The sequence below is a fragment of the Carcharodon carcharias genome, chromosome 8 (assembly GCF_017639515.1).
Source record: "Carcharodon carcharias isolate sCarCar2 chromosome 8, sCarCar2.pri, whole genome shotgun sequence".
In the NCBI taxonomy this organism is placed as follows: Eukaryota; Metazoa; Chordata; class Chondrichthyes; order Lamniformes; family Lamnidae; genus Carcharodon; species Carcharodon carcharias.
Window position 1 is genome coordinate 147599531 of NC_054474.1, and position 19261 is coordinate 147618791.

The 19261-nt window shown below is 46.7% G+C and overlaps 2 protein-coding genes and 3 non-coding genes across 5 annotated transcripts; 4 read left to right on the forward strand and 1 right to left on the reverse strand.

The window, feature by feature from the left end:
- Window positions 1-3552: 3552 nt before the first annotated feature.
- dnlz (DNL-type zinc finger) lies at window positions 3553-9950 on the reverse strand. The gene is made up of 3 exons (XM_041193885.1): window positions 9657-9950; window positions 7432-7571; window positions 3553-4745 (listed from the first exon to the last, which is right to left on the reverse strand). Exons 1-3 carry the CDS (start codon window positions 9882-9884, stop codon window positions 4577-4579), a joined length of 537 nt encoding a protein of 178 aa, XP_041049819.1. The 5' UTR covers window positions 9885-9950; the 3' UTR covers window positions 3553-4576.
- A 2413-nt stretch (window positions 9951-12363) lies between these two features.
- On the forward strand, window positions 12364-19173 carry rpl7a (ribosomal protein L7a). Its single transcript, XM_041194455.1, has 8 exons — window positions 12364-12489; window positions 13499-13643; window positions 14850-14999; window positions 15399-15539; window positions 15797-15876; window positions 17743-17873; window positions 18358-18427; window positions 19006-19173. The coding sequence occupies exons 1-8, from the start codon at window positions 12364-12366 to the stop codon at window positions 19108-19110; spliced, it is 948 nt and encodes a 315-aa protein (XP_041050389.1). The 3' UTR covers window positions 19111-19173.
- On the forward strand, window positions 15248-15319 carry LOC121281648. Its single transcript, XR_005943902.1, has one exon. It is a non-coding gene; the product is annotated as a small nucleolar RNA SNORD24 (small nucleolar RNA).
- LOC121281646 lies at window positions 16130-16208 on the forward strand. Its single transcript, XR_005943900.1, has one exon. It is a non-coding gene; the product is annotated as a small nucleolar RNA SNORD36 (small nucleolar RNA).
- On the forward strand, window positions 18213-18285 carry LOC121281647. Its single transcript, XR_005943901.1, has one exon. It is a non-coding gene; the product is annotated as a small nucleolar RNA SNORD36 (small nucleolar RNA).
- Window positions 19174-19261: the final 88 nt, after the last annotated feature.

Here is a 19261-nt window from a genome sequence, read left to right on the forward strand (position 1 = left end):
CAGACCGAAGGTGTTCCGCAAAGCCGTCACCCAGTCTGCGTTTGGTCTCTCCAATGTAGAGGAGACCGCATTGGGAGCAACGGATGCAGTAGACCAAATTGAGGGAAGTGCAAGTGAAGCGCTGCTTCACTTGAAAGGAGTGTTTGGGCCCTTGGACGGTGCGGAGGGGGGAAGTAAAGGGGCAGGTGTTGCACCTTCTGTGGTTGCTTGGGAAAGTGCCGTGGGAGGGGGTTGAGGTGTAGGGGGTGATGGAAGAGTGGACCAGGGTGTCCCGGAGGGAACAATCCCTGTAGAAAACCGCCGGGGGTGGGGGGGGGGGGGTGTGTGTGGTGTGGAGGGGGTGAAGGGAAGATGTGTTTGGTGGTGGCACCATGCTGGAGTTGGCGGAAATGGCGGAGGATGATCCTTTGAACGTGGAGGCTGGTGGGTTGATAAGTGACATATGAACACACTTGACCTCTCCCTCTAGCAGCACCGATGCACCCTTTTTCTAAGCTGTCCTTGCCCCCAGTTTCATTTTATTCTTTGTTTCATCCGATGCCTCAACAAGAAACTTTGTCTCTTTCTTTCAGATGCGAAGGAACGCAAGCTCCAACAATTCATCGACACCAACACCCATCCAGAACCCTCCACCCCTGCCCGTCCCTCTGTCCCCATCCTGTCGTCCAATCCCAGCCCCAGCCGTGTATTCAATATACCCTCTGACCTTCCCCTGAACATTCAGTGCTCAGCAAAGGACTCAGTTTCATACCCTTATGCCCTCACTTCAATGAATTTCAGGCTCAGCATGATGCTGAACTCTTCTTCTGCCGCCTTCGTCTCCGTGCTCACTTCTTTGGGCAGGAATCCTCTCCCGTTCAACGGATCCTTTTACCCGCCTCCAATATTCTCCCTCCACCTGGACCCCTCACTCTAGATTTTTACCTGCTGTTGATCTTTTCATTGAGAACTGTCGGTGTGACATCAGTTGTCTCAATTTCTCTGCTCCTCTCAACCACTCTAACCTCTCTCCTTCTGAACTTGATGCACTCCGTTCTCTCAGGTCCAACCCTGACTTTGTCATCAAACCCGCTGACAAGGGTGGTGCTGTTGTTGTCTGGTGTACTGACCTCTATCTCGCAAAGGCTGAGCGTCAACTCGCAGACACTTTCTCCTACCTCCTGGACCATGACCTCACCACTGAACATCAAGCCATTATTTCCAGGACTGTCACTGACATCATCTCCTCTGGAGATCTTCCCTCCACAGCTTCCAACCTCATAGTCTCCCAACCTCGGACGACCCGCTTCTACCTCCTACCCAAAATCCACAAACAGGACTGTCCCGGCAGATCGATCGTGTCAGCCTGTTCCTGCCCCACGGAACTCATTTATTGCTATCATGACTCCATTCTCTCTCCCCTTGTCCAGTCTCTTCCCACCTACATCCGCGATTCCTCTCACGCCCCAATTGCCTCCTCTTCACCATGGATGTCCAATCCCTCTACACCTCCATCCCCCACCAGGATGGTCTGAGGGCTCTCTGCTTCTTCCTCGAACAGAGACCCGAACAATCCCCATCCACCACTATTCTCCATCTGGCTGAATTTGTTTTCTCACTGAACAATTTCTCCTTAAACTCGTCTCACTTCCTCCAAATAAAAGGTGTGGCTATGGGTACCCGCATGGGCCCCAGTTATGCCTGTCTCTTTATGGGGTATGTGGAACATTCCTTGTTCCAGTCCTACTCTGGCCCCCTTCCACAACTCTTTCTCTGGTACATCGATGACTGCTTCAGTGCCGCTTCATGCTCTCTTCTGGATGTGGAAAAATTTATTAATTTTGCTTCCAATTTCCACCCCTCCATCATTTTCACATGGTCCATCAGTGACACTTCCCTTCCTTGACCTCTCAGTCTCAATTTCTGCTGATAGACTGTCCACCAATATTCAGTACAAGCCTACCAAATCCCACAGCTACCTCGACTACAGTTCCTCACACCCTGCTTCCTGTAAGGACTCTATCCCATTCTCTCAGTTCCTTCACCTCCGTCGCATCTGTTCTGGTGATGCCACTTTCCAAAACAGTTCCTCTGACATGTCTTCCTTCTTCCTTAACCGAGGTTTTCCACCCACAGTGGTTGACAGGGCCCTCAACCGTGTACGGCCCATCTCCCGCGCATCCGCCCTCACACCTTCTCCTCCCTCCCAGAACCATGATAGGGTCCTCCTTGTCCTCACTTATCACCCCACCAGCCTCCGCGTTCAAAGGATCATCCTCTGCCATTTCCACCAACTCCAGCATGATGCCACCACCAGACGCATCTTCCCTTCACCCCCCCCCAGCGGCTTTCCGCAGGGATCACTCCCTCCGGGACACCCTGGTCCACTCCTCCATCAGCCCCTACACCTCAACCCCCTCCCTGGCACCTTCCCATGCAACCGCAGAAGGTGCAACACCTGCCCCTTTACTTCCCCCCTCCTCACCATCCAAGGGCCCAAATACTCCTTTTAAGTGAAGCAGCGCTTCACTTGCACTTCCCTTAAATTAGTCTACTGCATTCGCTGCTCCCAATGCGGTCTCCTCTACATTGGAGAGACCAAACGCAGACTGTGTGACCGCTTTGCGGAACACCTTCGGTCTGTCCACAAGTATGACCCAGACCTCCCTGTCGCTTGCCATTTCAACACAACACCTTGCTCTCATGCCCACATGTCCGTCCTTGGCCTGCTGCAATGTTCCAGTGACGCTTAACGCAAACTGGAGGAACAGAACCGACGAGGCACTTAACAGTCTTCCGGATTTAATACTGAGTTCAACAATTTCAGATCATGAACTCTCTCCTCCATCCCCACCCGCTTTCCGATTCCCCTTTTTCCAATCATTTATAATGATTTATAAACAAATATATTTTTCTTTTCTCGCCTATTTTTAAATTTATTTCAATCTATTGTTTCATCTCCACCTTTTAGCCCATTTCGATCCCTTCCCCCCCCACCCCCACTAGGGCCATCTGCCACTAGCTTGTCCTGCTTGCCACCCTTTAGGTCCCCATTAGCACATTCTTTAGATAATATCACCACCGTCAACACCCTTTTGTCCTTTTGTCTATGATATCTTTGGCAATCTCTTCTTGGCCTCCACCTATCACTGGCCCCCTATCGAGCTCCACCTGTCCCACCCAACTCTACCAGCTTATATTTCATCTCATTTCTATATTTTTTAGTTCTGATGAAGGGTCATATGGACTCGAAACGTCAACTGTATCCCTCTCCGCAGATGCTGTCAGACCTGCTGAGTTTTTCCAGGTATTTTTGTGTTTGTTCTAGATTTCCAGCATCCGCAGTATTTTGCTTTTATTCCAATATGGATAAATGGCTGGAAAAGCTCGATATTATGGTGAAGACAGCCGAAGTAGGAAACACATCAGAACTCTGGGCTTTCATGTAGGATCCGTATTTAGTAATTGGAATCATATTAAGGAAATATTCATTCAACAGCTTAACTCCAATGTCGGTTGGAGAGCATTTAGCTCCCAGCTTATCAGAGATCAAGAAGTGAGTGACAACACAAATGCGTATCTCATGTGCTGTTTTATTCTAACTCTACACCTTGATCATAACTAGTAGGGTAACCATGTTCAGATGTGGCCTTCATTATCCTTGTGTTCAAATTTATGTCATATCTATGTCCTCGCCCCTTCCTCCCTCTGTAACCACCTCTGGCTCTAAAATCCTATAAGATATCTGTGTTCCTCCAATTCTGCCCTTTTGCGTGTTGCTGATTTTAATCATTCTACCATTGGTGGCTGTGCCTTTAGCTGCCAAGGCCCTTAGTTCTAGAATTCCTTCCTTAAATCTCTCCACCTCTCTTTCTTCCTCTAAGACACTTCTTAAAACCTAACCCTTTGACCAGGTTTTTGCTGACTGTCCTAATATATTCTTATGTGCCTTAGGGTCGATAATGTTCCTGTGAAGCACCAAGGGATGTTTTACTATATTGAAGAGGCTATATAAATGCAAGTTGTTGTTGCTGTTGAGTACGACATAACCCAGTCAGCATTAGAGACTCAGCCGTTTCTGCAGTCAGCTCAATTTCACAGTAGTGCTTTGTTTTAAGGCTTACATTGTTTGTAGTATAACACAGCATCTGATAGTGTCTGTGTGCCCACTATTTAAACCCGTGGTGTTAGGAAAGAGGCTTTGGAATTCCTTGTTTTAGAAACAGTTGCACCATTGGATGAAATTAATTTCCCTCTGTCCTATTCTGGTTCAGTTCTTTTCTCTTACAATGGGACTGGCCTCTTGTTGAGTAATTTCCTAGATTGGTTAACAGGTAGATCGACTCCCCAATATTCTGCCCTCAATTGGCTTCACTAACAGGTCTCTTTTAATAAAAGAAATATTTAGAAAAACATATCTCTAGCTTGCATGGAGTAATTTCTCCCAAGATTCACTGAGGTGTTGGTGGGCTGCGTCTGATATAAATTAGCTGCAGTTATTTAAATTTATTTATATGATTTTATCCCTTAGGTGGAATCTCCCTCATACCAACATGATTGTTCTCCATCAGTTAGACTTTCCATGCTGGAGACAGGATTAGGATTTAGGTTGATCTCCAGAGCCTTGGGCATCTTTAGAACTGTTCTCCTCAGATAACTCTCCAGGTTTGTTGTGGGCAATTCCCCTTGTGGTAATTTCTAGCAAGTCTTCACCAACCACACGTTGAACCTTCTCACCTCTTGCAGCCAATATTTCTTCAATATTCCTGATGACGCCAATGAGAATGATAGTTTTATGTTAAAAAAAACACTTTGTAAACTTTTGACACATTTTATAAATACTAGATAGTGGGTGCAGGAGCAGAAAGACCTGGGTGTATATGTGCATAGATCATTGAAGGTGACAGGACAGGTGGAGAGAGCAGTTAGTAAAACATACAGTATCCTGGGCTTTATTAATAGAAGCATAAAGTACAAGAGCAGGGAGGTTATGTTGAATTTATATAAGACACTCGTTAGACCTCAGCTGGAGTCTTGTGTACAGTTCTGGGCGCTACATTATAGGAAGGATGTGCACACATTGGAGAGAGTGCAGAAGTTTACAAGAGTGGTTCCAGGGATGAGAAACTTCAATTACGAAGATAGATTAGAGAGGTTGGGACTGTTCTCTTTAGAGAGGAGAAGGCTAAGGGAAGATTTGATAGAGTTGTTCAAAATCATGAGAGGGCTGGACAGAGTAGGTAGGGAGAAGTTGTTCCCACTTGTAAAAGGATCAAGAATGAGAGGAGATGAGAACATTTTGTGCACAGCGAGTTGTGATCTAGGATGCACTGCCCGAAAGGGCAGTGGAAGCAGAGTCAAGAGTAACTTTCAAAAGGGAATTGGAGAAATGCTCGAAGGGGAAAAATTAGCAGGGCTTTGGAAGAATGAACTGGGAAGAGTGGGACTAACTGAATGCTCTTACAAAATGCTGGAACAGGCACGTTGGGCTGAAGGCCTCCTACTGTGTTGTATCAATCTATGAATGCCTGTCAACTGTTGCTATAATAAATTCCCACATCCACATTTATTATGTAATCTACCTGTGTAAACATGTCACTGTGATTACACCCTCCTGCCAGTGGTGGCACTGTAGAGTTTCAGTTTTGTGTCTCCCAGTTCCCCAGTCTGTATTGCAGAGAAACATCCCTTCTTACCAAAAACTCTGCTTCCTAAATTGCTGTTTTTAACCATTTACTTGATACATATTGTCAATATGTATCATAAATTTAAAGTGATTTGCAAAAGAAGCAAATATGACGTGAGAAAAAACTTTTTTCACGCAGCAAGTGGTTCGGCTGTGGAATGCACTGCCTGGAAGTGTGGTGGAGGCAGGTTCAATTCAGGCATTCAAGAGGACATTAGATGATTATTTCAATAGAAACAATGTGCAGGGGTACGGGGAAAAGGCAGGGTCATGTCCCTAGGGCATAATGCTCATTTGGAGAGCCAGTGCAGACATGATGGGCTGAATGGCCTCCTTCTGTGCCATTAAAATTCTGTGATTCTGTAGATGTACAGGTGGAGCCCGAGAGCAAGTGTCGCCTTCAGGTGAAGTGGGGTTAGAGGGTGGGTGTGGTTGGTCTAAGGTATGAAGGCAGAATTCAGACTTCATTTTAAAGTGACATATTCTGAACTTACTTTAATTTAATGCTTTTAATAATATGTATCAATAAGTGGTAAACCTAACAGCAATTTAGGAAGCAGAGTTTTTGGTAAGAAGGGATGTTTCTCTGCAATACAGACTGGGGAACTAGGAGACACAAAACTGAGGCTGTACAGTGCCACCACTGGCAGGAGCATGTAGTCACAGTGTTACATGTTTACACAGGAAGATTACATAATAAATGTGGACGTGGGAATTTATTTTGGAAACAGTTGACAGGAATTCATGGATTGATACAACACAGTAGGAAGCCTTCAGCCCAGTGTGCCTGTGCCAGCATTTTGAAAGAGCATTCAGTTAGTCCCGTTCTTCCCAATTCATTCTTCCATAGCCCTGCTAATTTTTCTCCTTGGAGTATGAAAGTTACTCTTGGCTCTGCTTCCACTGCTCTTTCGGGCAGTGCATCCTAGATCACAACTCGCTGGGCACAAAATGTTCTCATCTCCTCTTGGTTCCTTTGCAAATGATCATAAATAATGTCCTTTGGTTACCAATCCACAAGTGCAGATGTATGCTTTTTCCCAGGCATATCACATTGATAGTCGCAAGGTTTCTGGGAACAGTACAAGCTCCTAGTCATCATTTTGTTTTAGCCACTGGCTACATCAAGCACAAACTTGCATTTACACCTTTAATGTAGTAAAAATCTGCCAAGGTGCTTCACTGGAGCATTATCAGGCTGAAGCAAGTTAAGAGATATTAGGACAGGTGACCAAACATTTGGTCAAAGAGGTAGGTTTTAAGGAGCATCTTAAAGGAAGAGAGACGTAGAGGCAGAGAGGTTTATGGAGGGAATTCTGGAGCTTAAGGCCTTGGTGGATGAAGGCACAATCACCAATGGCGGAGCAATTACAACTGTGGATGCTCAAAAGGCCAGAATTAAAGGAACACAGACTCAGAGGAGGTTACAGAAATAGGGAGGGTTGTAGGGGCTGGAGGAGGTTACAGAGATAGGGAGGTTTAAGATTAGGGAAGGATTTGTGAAGGAGGATGAGAGTTTTAAAATCAGGGTATGTCTGGATGTTACAGCCGTAACAGTTCCCTCAAAAAAGAGAAACTAACGCAGAAACATTGTACTAGACAATGCTGGGTTGGGGGTGGAGGGGGAAAGAAGGAGAAATGCAGGGGTCATTCAGTGTTGGTTACTTCATTCATCAGGCTAAGAAGTCACAGGGAAAAGCTGGGATCATGGTTAGTTATAGAATTCAGCCAATTGAATCAAACACAGAGCATTAAACGGAGCTTACTTTTTTCCATCAAGGTCTGAAAACCATCCCAAATTGTCTGCTATGATGTGGTGATTGCTACAGCCAGGACACTTTACGATGACAACTCCATTATGATAGGCAAGTTTGGAGATCCTCTTCATAGATCTTGTCTGGCACACCTGAAAAAGACAAAATGTTTCTCTGTAGAGTAACAGGGGATGGCTACATGCCTACTTCCATTGGCCTTCTGTCTGGTTCTATTCAGCCTTTCTGTGTATTTCCTATTTTTATTCCTGCTTGGTAGCTAGCCCTCCCTGTCAGCACACACTTGAAGCTGCTGCAGAGCCCAGACAAACAGTTCTCCAGATTCAGAGCCACAGCACTGATCATAAGAACATAAGAAATAGGAACAGGAGTACGTTCTCCTCAATTGCTTTGGTGTTGGAGAGGAATTTTCCATCCTCCCACTCCAGCATTTGGCCTGGAATTTGTTTTCCGCCTCTTCCAGGGGATTATACTTTTGGGTTGGGTGGGGAGTGTCTGTATTCTGATGCACGAGGTATCATAACTGTGTGGTACACATTGGCTGAATCAGTAGGCCCTTTCCTATCTGCTATTTTCCATATATACACCTATCTACCTTATCGCAACCTGTTAAATTGAGTCAAGCTTAGCGATATATCCATTAACTCCTTCTACTGTCCAAAACTTCATTTCTCAAACCACATAAAGCAGCACTGATAAAAATCCAAGAGGCATTTATTTAACACAGTCAAGAAATGGTGTCTGAGGATCCCCAAATACTGTTAAAGGAGTAAAGAAAGATTTGTTTTAATATAGTCTTTAATGAGCTCAGAACACCCATAGCACTTCATAGCCAATGAAGTGCAGGCACTACTATAATGTGGGGAAAAGGAAGCCAACTTCCAAATAGCAAGATCCCACAAACAGCAATGAGATAAATGACCAGGTACGTTGTTTCTAATGATGTTGATTGAAGGATAAATATTGACCTTTGAGAACACTCCTGCTCTCCTTCAAAGTAGCGGCTGGGGGGTCCTTTACATCCAACTGAGCGAGCAGATTGGACTTTGGTTTAACATTAAATCGGCAAGACAGACTCTCTGAAAGTGCAGCACTCCCTCATTACTGACCCTCCGACAGTGCAGCGCTCCCTCATTACTGACCCTCCGACAGTGCAGCACTGCCTCATTACTGACCCCCCGACAGTGCAGCACTCCCTCATTACTGACCCTCCAACAGTGCAGCACTCCCTCATTACTGACCCTCCGACAGTGCAGCACTCCCTCAGTACCGACCCTCCGACAGTGCAGCACCCCCTCAGTACTGACCCTCCGACAGTGCAGCACTCCCTCGGTACTGACCCTCCGATTGTGCAGCACGCCCTCAGTACTGACCTTCTGACAGTGCAGCACTCCCTTGGTACTGACCCTCCGACAGTGCAGCACTCCCTCAGTACTGACCATTGGACAGGGAGCACATCCTCAGTCCTGACCCTCCGACAGTGCAGCATCTCCCTCAGTACTGACCCTCCGACAGTACAGCGCTCCCTCAGTACTGACCCTCTGACAGTGCAGCACTCCCTCAGTACTGTCCCTCCGACAGTGCAGCACGCCCTCAGTACTGTCCCTCCGACAGTGCAGCACGCCCTCAGTACTGACCCTCCGACAGTGCAGCACTCCCTTGGTACTGACCCTCCGACAGTGCAGCACCCCCTCAGTACTGACCATTGGACAGGGAGCACATCCTCAGTCCTGACCCTCCGACAGTGCAGCATCTCCCTCAGTACTGACCCTCTGACAGTACAGCGCTCCCTCAGTACTGACCCTCTGACAGTGCAGCACTCCCTCAGTACTGTCCCTCCGACAGTGCAGCACGCCCTCAGTACTGTCCCTCCGACAGTGCAGCACTCCCTCGGTACTGACCCTCTGACAGTGCAGCAGTCCCTCGGTACTGACCCTCCGACAGTGCAGCACCCCCTCAATACTGACCATTGGACAGGGAGCACATCCTCACTCCTGACCCTCCGACAGTGCAGCGTTCCCTCAGAACTGACCCTCCTGAAAAGTATGCCTGTTGATGCCCCCGGGGGTCTCTCTATTGAGTTTGTCTTTAAACCAATATTGATTTTTATAATTTTGATGGGTTGATGTAGAAGCGACTGATCGGATCATTCCTTGTGAAGGGGAGAGAGATGCAGATGGAGCCAGGGCCTGAAGCTGGTCCCAGAGCCGGGGCCTCACCTTGCAGGTGTAGACCAGCTGGTAGTGGGTGGCGGCAGCCTGAACCAGGCCGTTCCCGGCCCTCACTCTCGGGGCCGTGTGCAGGCAGCCACCGCTCCGACTGAGGAAACTGCGGCCCGCAGAGGTCCTTCGCCCCGCAGAGATCACCCGGCCCGACGCCGCTCCCAACAGCCTGGGGACCGCGGCAGCTGTTTTCCCCAAGCGGCCGAACGCGAGGCCCAGGCTCATGGCTCGCAGCTAGGCCGCAGCTCCGTTTCTATGACAACCCGAGCTTTCCGGCCAAGGCTGGCACTTCCGGACAGCCGGCGTCATCGTGTCATTTCCGCCTGACGTATTTGGCGGGTTCTTTCCCAGGGATAGCATGAGAGGGATGGGCCGAGTGGCCTCTTTCTTCGTTGTCTGTATGATTCCTTCAAAAGAAAATTGTGGTCTGAGTGAAAACCTCGCAATGTTTAATATAGAAGAAGACGTTTGAGGTCCATTGTTGTTGGAGCGTCAAAAAATAGAAGAAAAAGACAAGTGATTCAGCAAGCAGTGATATGTTTGGATTTTTATACTCTTGATAAGCAGCAGAATAGGAAGCCTAAATAAATTGTTTGATGTAAAGTTTAGTTTTTAAAACATTACATATACAGTATATACATGACAAAAACAGGCCAGTCAACTGGTTTATGCTAAAAGCAAAATACTGTGGTTGCTGGAAATATGAAATAAAAAACAGCAAATGCTGGAAAAACTCAGTAAGTCTGACAACTTCTGTGGTGAGAGAAACAGCAGAGTTAAATAGACTCAAAACGTTAGCTCCATAAGACATTAAGATGTAGTAGCAGAAGTAGGCTATTTGGCCCATCGAGTCTGCTCCGCCATGCAATAATGTCATGGCTGATCTGATAATGCTCAACTCCAATTTCTTGCCTCTTCCCCATAACCCTTGATCCCCTTACTGATTAAAAATCTGTCTGTCTCAGCCTTAAATATTTGTGACCCAGCCTCTACAGCCCTCTGTGGTAAAGAATTCCACAGATTGATTACACTTTGAGAGAAGAAATTCCCCATCATCACTGTTTTAAATGGGCGCCCCCTTACTCTGAGATTATGCCCTCTGATCCTAGACTCTCCCAGAAGGGGAAACAATCTCTCAGCATCTACCCTGTCAAGCCCCCTAAGAATCTTATAGGTTTCAATAAGGTTGCCTCTCATTCTTCTAAACTCCAATAAGCACAGGCCCAACTACTCAACCTTTCCTCAAAAAAAAAATCCCTTCATACCCGAGATCAATCTAGGGAACCTTCTCTGGACTGCCGCTAATGCCAGTATATCTTTCCTTAGGCAAGGGGACCAAAACTGTTCACACTATTCTAGGTGTGGTCTAACTAGTGCCTTGTGTAATCTTAGCAAGACTTCCCTATTTTTATACTCCATTCTCTTTGAAATAAATGTCAACATTCCATTTGCCTTCCCTATTACTTGTTGAACAAGTATGTTAGCTTTTTGGGATTCATGCACAAGGACTCCCATATCCCTCTGTGCTGCAGCTTTCTGCAGTCTTTCTCCATTTAAATAATATTCAGCTCCTCTATTCATCCTGCCAAAGTGCATAACCTCACATTTTCCCATATTATATTCCATCTGCCAAGTTTTTGTCCACTCACTTAACCTGTCTATATCCCTCTGTAAACTCTTTGTGTCATCCTCACCACTTGTCTTCCCACCTATTTTTGTGTCATGCACAAACTTGGCGATAGTACATTCATTTCCCTCATCTAAGTCATTAATATATATTGTAAATAATTGAGGCCCCAGCACTGATCCCTGTGGCACTCCACTAGTTACAGGTTGCCACCATGAAAATGCCCCCCTTATCCTAACTCTCTGTCTTCTATTAGTTAAACAACCTCTACCTATGCTAATATATTACCCCCAACACCATGGGCTCTTATCTTAGTAAGTGGCCTAATGTGCGGTACCTTATCAAACACTTTTTGGAAATCCTCTGTTTTTCTCTCTCCACAGACTTGCTGTGTTTTTCCAGAATTTTCTGTTTTCATAATAGGTTTATGCTGTTGTTCTGCTCCATATGATCCTCCTCCCATCCCCTCTTCATCTTCACCCTATCAACATATCTTTCTGTTCCTTTCTCATTCATGTGTCACAGCTGTATAAAACTCTGGTCAGTGTCCTTCTTAATTCAGTCCATGTTGCCAAGTGTTATCAAACCCATGAGGTGACACTGTTCCAGTGTTAAAACAACAAATGTGCCTTTAAACCAGATTGTCATAGAAAATGAAATCAAGACAAAGGAGACTTGCCAAATTTACTCAGTTCTAAACTGGAAATGAGAGAGTAATTTGAGTCAGGTCTGGGTGAGGACTGCCCCTTTAAATTGAAATATCGCGGTGGCCGGCTGACGTCACGCGAGAGTTTGGACCACAATATAAGCGTTTCCCGGCAGCCTCCGCGTTCTCTGTCCGCCATGGTAAGTCTTGGCCGGTTATGTGCAGGCGATCGCAATCCGCTGCCATCCGCCAGCAAGTCCGCGCTGCCGCTCCGATACCGCCCCGACACCCATCCGACCCCGTCCCACAACACGCACAGGCCGCAACGGGGGCGCGATGATGTCTGAAGGCCGGGTTTTGAGGGGATGCCGAACTCGGCGCCCAAAGTCGCCTTTCCGCCCGGGGGGGGGGGGGGGGTGCGGAATCCGACAATGGGAGGCCGGCACCGGGGGAGGGGCCCGGGATCCCCTGGGCCTCGCCAGGCCTTTGGCTTCTCGGTCTGTTTCCGAGCTGGGCGCCGGGGATCGGAGAATAAGGGCCAGCGACAACTTGCGTTTGTATAGCGCCTTTAGCTGTAATTTATCGTGGGGGGGGGGGGGGTACTCGGTGAGCCTGGGACACGGGGGTAGCAGATTTTTGGCTGAATTGATGTTTATTGACGGTGGGAGAGCGGCCAGTAGAGGGCTGGAATGAATCTGGAGGTAACAGTGTTTCAGTGACCGTGTGGGGTTCCAGCACAGGGCCAGTGGCCCATTTCTGTGTTAATTCTATAGCGAGAATTGGGCTGAGGACAGATATCCAGGCACTGTGTGGGTAGGAAATGGTGTGGAGGGATCTGTTTCAGAGAAGGACATGGTAAATCTCCCCAGTGACCTGATCGGTGTTTAAACATTGTTTTATTGATGTTGGTTAGTCAGCTGGTCATTGTTAGTGTGATCTTGCTGTGCAGAAATGGACTACGATGTTCTCTCTGTGTGTCTGTTAGAAATACAGTCCCTTTCAGCCATGCTGGCTGTTCAAGCGAAAGCTGGAAAAACTCAGCATGTCTTACAGCATCTGTTAGATAGAGAAACAGTTAACGTTTCGAGGCTGTGTGACTTCTCTTCAGAGCGATTTTCAGCATCTGCTGTAGTGGTCTGGGGACACTGGTTCAAATCCAACCATGGCATTTACAAATCAATTATTAAATCTGTGGTCTAAAGCTAGCCTGAGTAATGGTGACCATGAAACTATCATCGATTGTTGTAAAAACCCATCAGGTTCACTTAACATTCTTTAGGGAAGGGAATCTTGCTTTCCTTACCTGCTCTGGCCTACATGTGACTCCAGACCCACAGCAACGTGGTTGACTTAGCTGCCCGCTGAAATGTCCTAGCAAGCCAATAGCTAGGGCTATTAGGGATGCGCAACAAATGCTGGCTTGGCCAGTGACACTCTCATCCCATGTGGAATGTAAAAATAGATCAGTAGTTGCTGTTCTGCTCGGGGAAGGGGTGGGGATTGTGTGTTTGAGTGGGTGACGTGATGGGGTTTGGGGGATGGTGAGCTTTGCTGTGCCCTCATTAATTTGTGGTTTCTGCCTTGTTTCAGCCGAAGGGGAAAAAGGCCAAGGGGAAGAAGGTGGCCCCGGCTCCTTCTGTCGTAAGGAAGCATGAGGTGAAAAAGGTTGTGAACCCTCTGTTTGAGAAGAGACCCAAAAACTTTGGGATTGGTGAGTTCAGGAATCTGAAAACTGCAATGAGCAGGATTCAACTGTGAATCAGCAGCTGCATTGGTGAAGAAAGCTTTCCTCAAAATTGAGGCTACTGTTTAAAAAATAATAGCTTTGGGTTTATCCTATCAAGTGGCCTTTCCTCCATATTGAGGCTTGAGTTTGATGATCATTCTGGAAGTGTAATATTAACACTTGATGGGGATCCAGTTTTTTCAGGTTCATATTGTCTTAAGTCCTTGTAACTCTTTCGAGTACAAACCCGTTTCCATCTGTTTTAGATGAAGTTACATTGTTTCATAGTTTGCCATTGTGAGATTTGAACTTTTGATCTTGGGGTTACAAACCCAGTACCATAACCACTTGGCTATTTAGGCCAAACTAAGTCCTTGTAACTCTTTTGAGTACAAACCTGTTCCCATCTGTTTCAGATGAAGTTACATTGTTTCCCATTGTGAGATTTGAACTCTTGATAATCTTTTAAATTACAAACCCGTTTCCATCTGTTTCAGATGAAGTTACATTGTTTCATAGTTTGCCATTGTGAGATTTGAACTCCTGATAGTCTTGTAACTCTCTCGAGTACAAACCCGTTTCCATCTGTTTCAGATGAAGTTACATTGTTTGCCATTGTGAGATTTGAACTCCTGATACTCTTTTGAGTAAACCTGTTTCCATTTGTTTCAGATGAAGTTACATTGTTTGCCATTGTGAGATTTGAACTCCTGATCTTGGGGTTACAAGCCCAGTACCATAACCACTTGGCTATTTAGGCCAAGCTTTTAAATTACAACATGTAATTTTCCTGGTCCACACCTAGAGCTGTGGCAAATTGTGCACTTAAGCTAAGCAAGGAAAATTGCACATTTCTTTTAGCCATTGTGAGATTTGAACTCTTGATCTTGGGGTTACAAACCCAGTACCATAGCCACTTAGCTATTTAGGCCAAGCTAAGTCCTTGTAAGGGGGAAGTTGTGGTAAACTAGCAGTAATGAGGTTGCAGGTGTTGGAGATCTGAAACAGGAAGTGCTGGAAAGCCCAGCAGTTCAGTCAATGGAGAGCAGGGAGTTAACTGAGACACAGCAACAAATCTTACAGATTAGTGGTGTTAAAAATGGAACATAAATGTAAATGAAGCACTCGGGGAGCTTAACAAAGTGTGGCTTTCCCTCCTCAGCATGTTTAATATTCCAATTCTTTCCATAGGTCAGGATATCCAGCCCAAGAGGGACCTGACGAGATTCGTAAAATGGCCGCGGTATGTCCGACTTCAGCGTCAGAGGGCCATCCTGTACAAGCGTCTGAAGGTGCCTCCAGCAATTAACCAGTTCACCCAGGCCTTGGACAGGCAGACTGGTGGGTCATGGAAATGAAGGAAACTTCGAACAGGGTGGGGTGGGTAGTATTAAGGTAGCACCACCCAGGGTGGATTCTCCCACTTACTTGGATCCAGAGATTCCAAGTTTAATGACCTCCGTTATTATTCCTGAGGTGATTGGAGCTCGATGTCCCTGCTAACGGCAGAGATTGTACAGGGTTGGGCTGGGGTTCTCATGTTCGTGGGCTTTGGCAAGGGAAAGTTGGATGGTTGGGATTCTGGAGCCTGCAGATGATGTGAACAGAATATTTGCTATCTGAGCTTAACGGATGACATTGCCACCAAGATCGCTGATGCACTCCAAATCCCCACTCCTTGTGCTATGAGACAACCTTTGTATTGCAGTCCCAAATAACACTGCCTGCTTCTCTTCACAGCCACCCAGCTCTTCAAACTGGCCCATAAATATAGGCCTGAGACTAAACCGGAGAAGAAGCAGAGACTACTCGTCCGGGCCCAACACAAGGCAGCTGGGAAGGCCGATGCTCCAACAAAGAGACCAGCAGTTCTGCGAGCAGGTGTGTAAGTTAACAATGCTGCCTTGGGGTGGAGGGGTGGTGTGGGAGTCTTCTGTTTCTGAAATTCAGTCTGCTTGTGTTTAACCCTTGAACCTGCCTTTGCCTATTGATTCCCTGTGCTGAAAGTGTGTGTGTGTGGATTCGAGGAGATGGTGCTGCTGTTGTAGGATGTTCTGCTTCAAAGGCTTGTTTGTGCTCAAACCATCGTGTAGGTCAAGCAGTGCTGAGCATTGACTCTGTCTGTCCTCTGTGTGCAGGTGTGAACACTGTTACCACACTGGTGAAGAGTAAGAAAGCTCAGCTGGTGATTATCGCACATGATGTTGATCCCATTGAGGTAAGAAGGCAAGGCAGGTGACGGTCAGTGCCTCATGGCTGCTGGCACTCAGTGACCCAGAGCCTAATAATTTGCAGAACTCATGCCTCCTCTATCAGAGACACCCTGTACTATGTTTCTGGGGAGTGAAACTGATCTCACAGCTGGCTGTCCTGGAGTTGATTACTGCCCAGCTCCTGATCTGTCCCCCAGCACAGGAAGATCCCACTTCTCACCCCACCCCACTTTTTGAATGGTGCTGGTCTGGGTGATGTTGCGATGATGACTTTGAATTTCTTCACCTGAAGCTCAACATGTAGAGCAAATAAATGAGCTTTTTAACCCTGAGCAACATCCATGACTGCATCTTTGGATTCTTTGGTGGTGGTGTGTACCTGTTAAACCCCAATTCCCTCCCAAGGTGTCCCCTCCCCACAGCTTTGCATGTTTGAATGTAGCTCCTGCTACTGGTTGATTTGACATTGAATTCCCTCGATATCTGCCATAATCTTTTTTTAATCCTAACCTTTGTCCCTTGACATCCAGGGTTCTCTGAACTTGGTTTCCCCCCCCACCCCTTGTCTTTACAGGAACATACTTGCCCTGTACACGCTATTATTTCCTTGAATGTTTCCCACTGCTCTAACAGTTTCATCTGCAAGCAGCTGTTCCCAGTCCACTTGGGCCAAATGGTATCTTAGTAAAATTAGCCTTTCCCCAGTTTAGAACTTTTATTCCTGGCCCAACCTTTATCCTTTTCCATAACTATCCTAAATCTAACTGAGTTATGGTCATTATCTCCAAAATGCTCCCCTGCTGATACACCTTCCACCTGCCTGGGCTCATTTCTGAATATTAGGTCTAGAACTGTCCCCTCCCTTGTCGGGCTTTCTACCTACTCCCTAAAAAAAAGTTCTAGATGCAACTTAAGAATTTTGCTCCCTCCCTGCTTTGCACACTAAACTACCCAAATATTAACTGGGATAGTTTAAAATCCCTGTATTACTGCCCTTATGATGGTTATACTTCTCTGAAAATTGATTACATATTTGATCCTCTATCTCTCCCTGACTGTTTGGGGGCCTATAGTACATACCCAATAGTGTGTTTGCCCCCTTATGCCTACCCATAAGACCTCATTTGATGATCCTTCCAGGATATCATCCCTCCTCACTGCTATAATTGATTCCTTGATCAATATTGCAACAGCCCCCCCCCCCCCCCCCCCCCCCCCCATCCTCTTCTATTGCTCTGTTTATCTTGTCTGAATACTCTATAACCAGGAATGTTGAGCTGCCCTTTTAGCTAAGTCTTGGTCATAACTATGATATTGTATTCCCACATGCCTATCTGTGCCCTCAGCTCATCTGCCTTATTCCTCAGGCTTCTTGCATTAAATTATATTTCATTTAGCCTTGCTAAGTTCACTTTCTTATCCAGCCTGTTTCCCCTGCCTTCCAGACTCTCTTACTAGTGTTTTAACTTCTAATTCCATCTCAGCTTCTCTCTCCTCTGAGCTACTTTTCAGGAACCCACCCCCCTGCCAACTTGGTTTAAATCCACCCTGACAGCATTAGTAAACCTCCCTGTAAGGATGTTGGTCCCGTTCCTTGTTCAGGTGTAACCCATCCAACTTGTACAGGCCCTGCCTCCCCCAGAAACGGTCCAATTGCCCCAGGAATCTAAAGCCCTCCCTCCTTCACCTCTCTACCTCTTATTCCTCCTCCAAGATGAGAATAGCCTCTACCTCTGACTGTTAGGTCGTCTATCCTAATCATTTGAGGCCTATCTGATAATTGCTGCTGTGAAACACTGTGGGATCTTTCACTCGGATGCCACATAAATCCAAGTTTTTGTTGTTGATCTATTTGTCACGTTGCCCCTCAGCTGGTTGTGTTCCTGCCTGCTCTCTGCCGTAAGATGGGAGTTCCTTATTGCATCGTCAAAGGCAAAGCCAGACTCGGGCGACTGGTGCACAGAAAGACTGCCACCTGCCTTGCCCTGGCTCAGATCAACCCGTGAGTACCCTGTTTGTAATCTCAACACTCACTCAAACAGGTGATGTGTCCTTGTTGGAAATATTTGTTGCTGTTTCATCAGCTGCTTAACCCAATTCCTACACCTTGCTGAGGAATGTCACAGCAACACATCACTGGGGCCATCCCAGTCCCTCATCCCTGATGTCCAAACACTGAGTAAATGGGAAAGAGAAGTTGCAGTCTGGCCCTCTAGCACACCTAGCAACAATTTCATCCTCTCCTGCTCAGTGTCCAGGCATATGGGGGCGGGGTTAACCCTAACCCCACTCATTAACAGGGTGGCATTGCTGATGTAGCTATTGTCAGGTTGAACTGGATCTGCAATGATGTCTAATGAATTTCTTCACCTGAATAACCGTGTGGCATTTTGAGCTTTTTAACCCTGAGCAGTCAGTTCACCTGGACGCTGGTCCCCAGTCTGTGCCTGTAAGTACAGTGTGTAATAACTGTTTCCTTTTCACAGTGAGGATAAGGGTGCGATGGCCAAGTTGATTGAGGCTGTGCGGACAAACTACAACGAGCGGTTCGATGAGGTACGGGCCTGTTACCTTGTAGCAGCTTTGTGTTGAGCGGTGGGCGAGTCTCGTAGAGTTTGAGGTGTTGCAGCAGCCCATCAATGCAAGGTCAATCTGAAAACAACCCTTAAGATGGGGATTGTTGAAAGACAACTGCATGGTGTCTGAGTTGTGCATGGGATAAAGGGCTAATTAAATGGCAACACTGGGGTTCCCAAATGTAAGCAGTGTGTGTATACTGGCCTGAGGGGTGGATGGGGTGTTTGTGTATTTCACATGGATTCCTGCTCCCTTCCCCCCATGCAAAGCCTGCATGGTGTACTCTGAGCCACTGCAGACAAACCTGCTCCAGCACAGGAGGGAGGGAGTGCCATTTAGCCCATGTCTATGCCAGCTTTTTAAAAACAGCATTGCAGAACCAATGATAGACAGTGGGTGAAACCAGTAAGATTTCAATGGCTTTAATGCACTTGGTGCAATGTGGGAGCTGTCAGCACAGTCTGCCTTTAGCAGTTGATAATACTGTATGTACTGGGGTGCTGCAGGATTGTTGCTTGTTAGCCTGGTTTGACCTGTGACTCATCCCTCTCTTTCAGATCCGTCGTCATTGGGGTGGTGGCATTCTGGGTCCCAAGTCCGTGGCTCGCATTGCAAAGCTGGAGAAGGCCAAGGCTAAGGAGCTGGCAACTAAACTGGGATAACTTCCTGCCCACATGGCCTGTTGTATATAAAAAAAGTAAAACCAATTGTATTTAAAAAAAAAACCTGCCTCATTATTGAGCCGAGAGACACAACTCTGCTTAATCCATAATGCAAGATCCAGGTGAGACTGCGGAACTCGCCAGTACAATC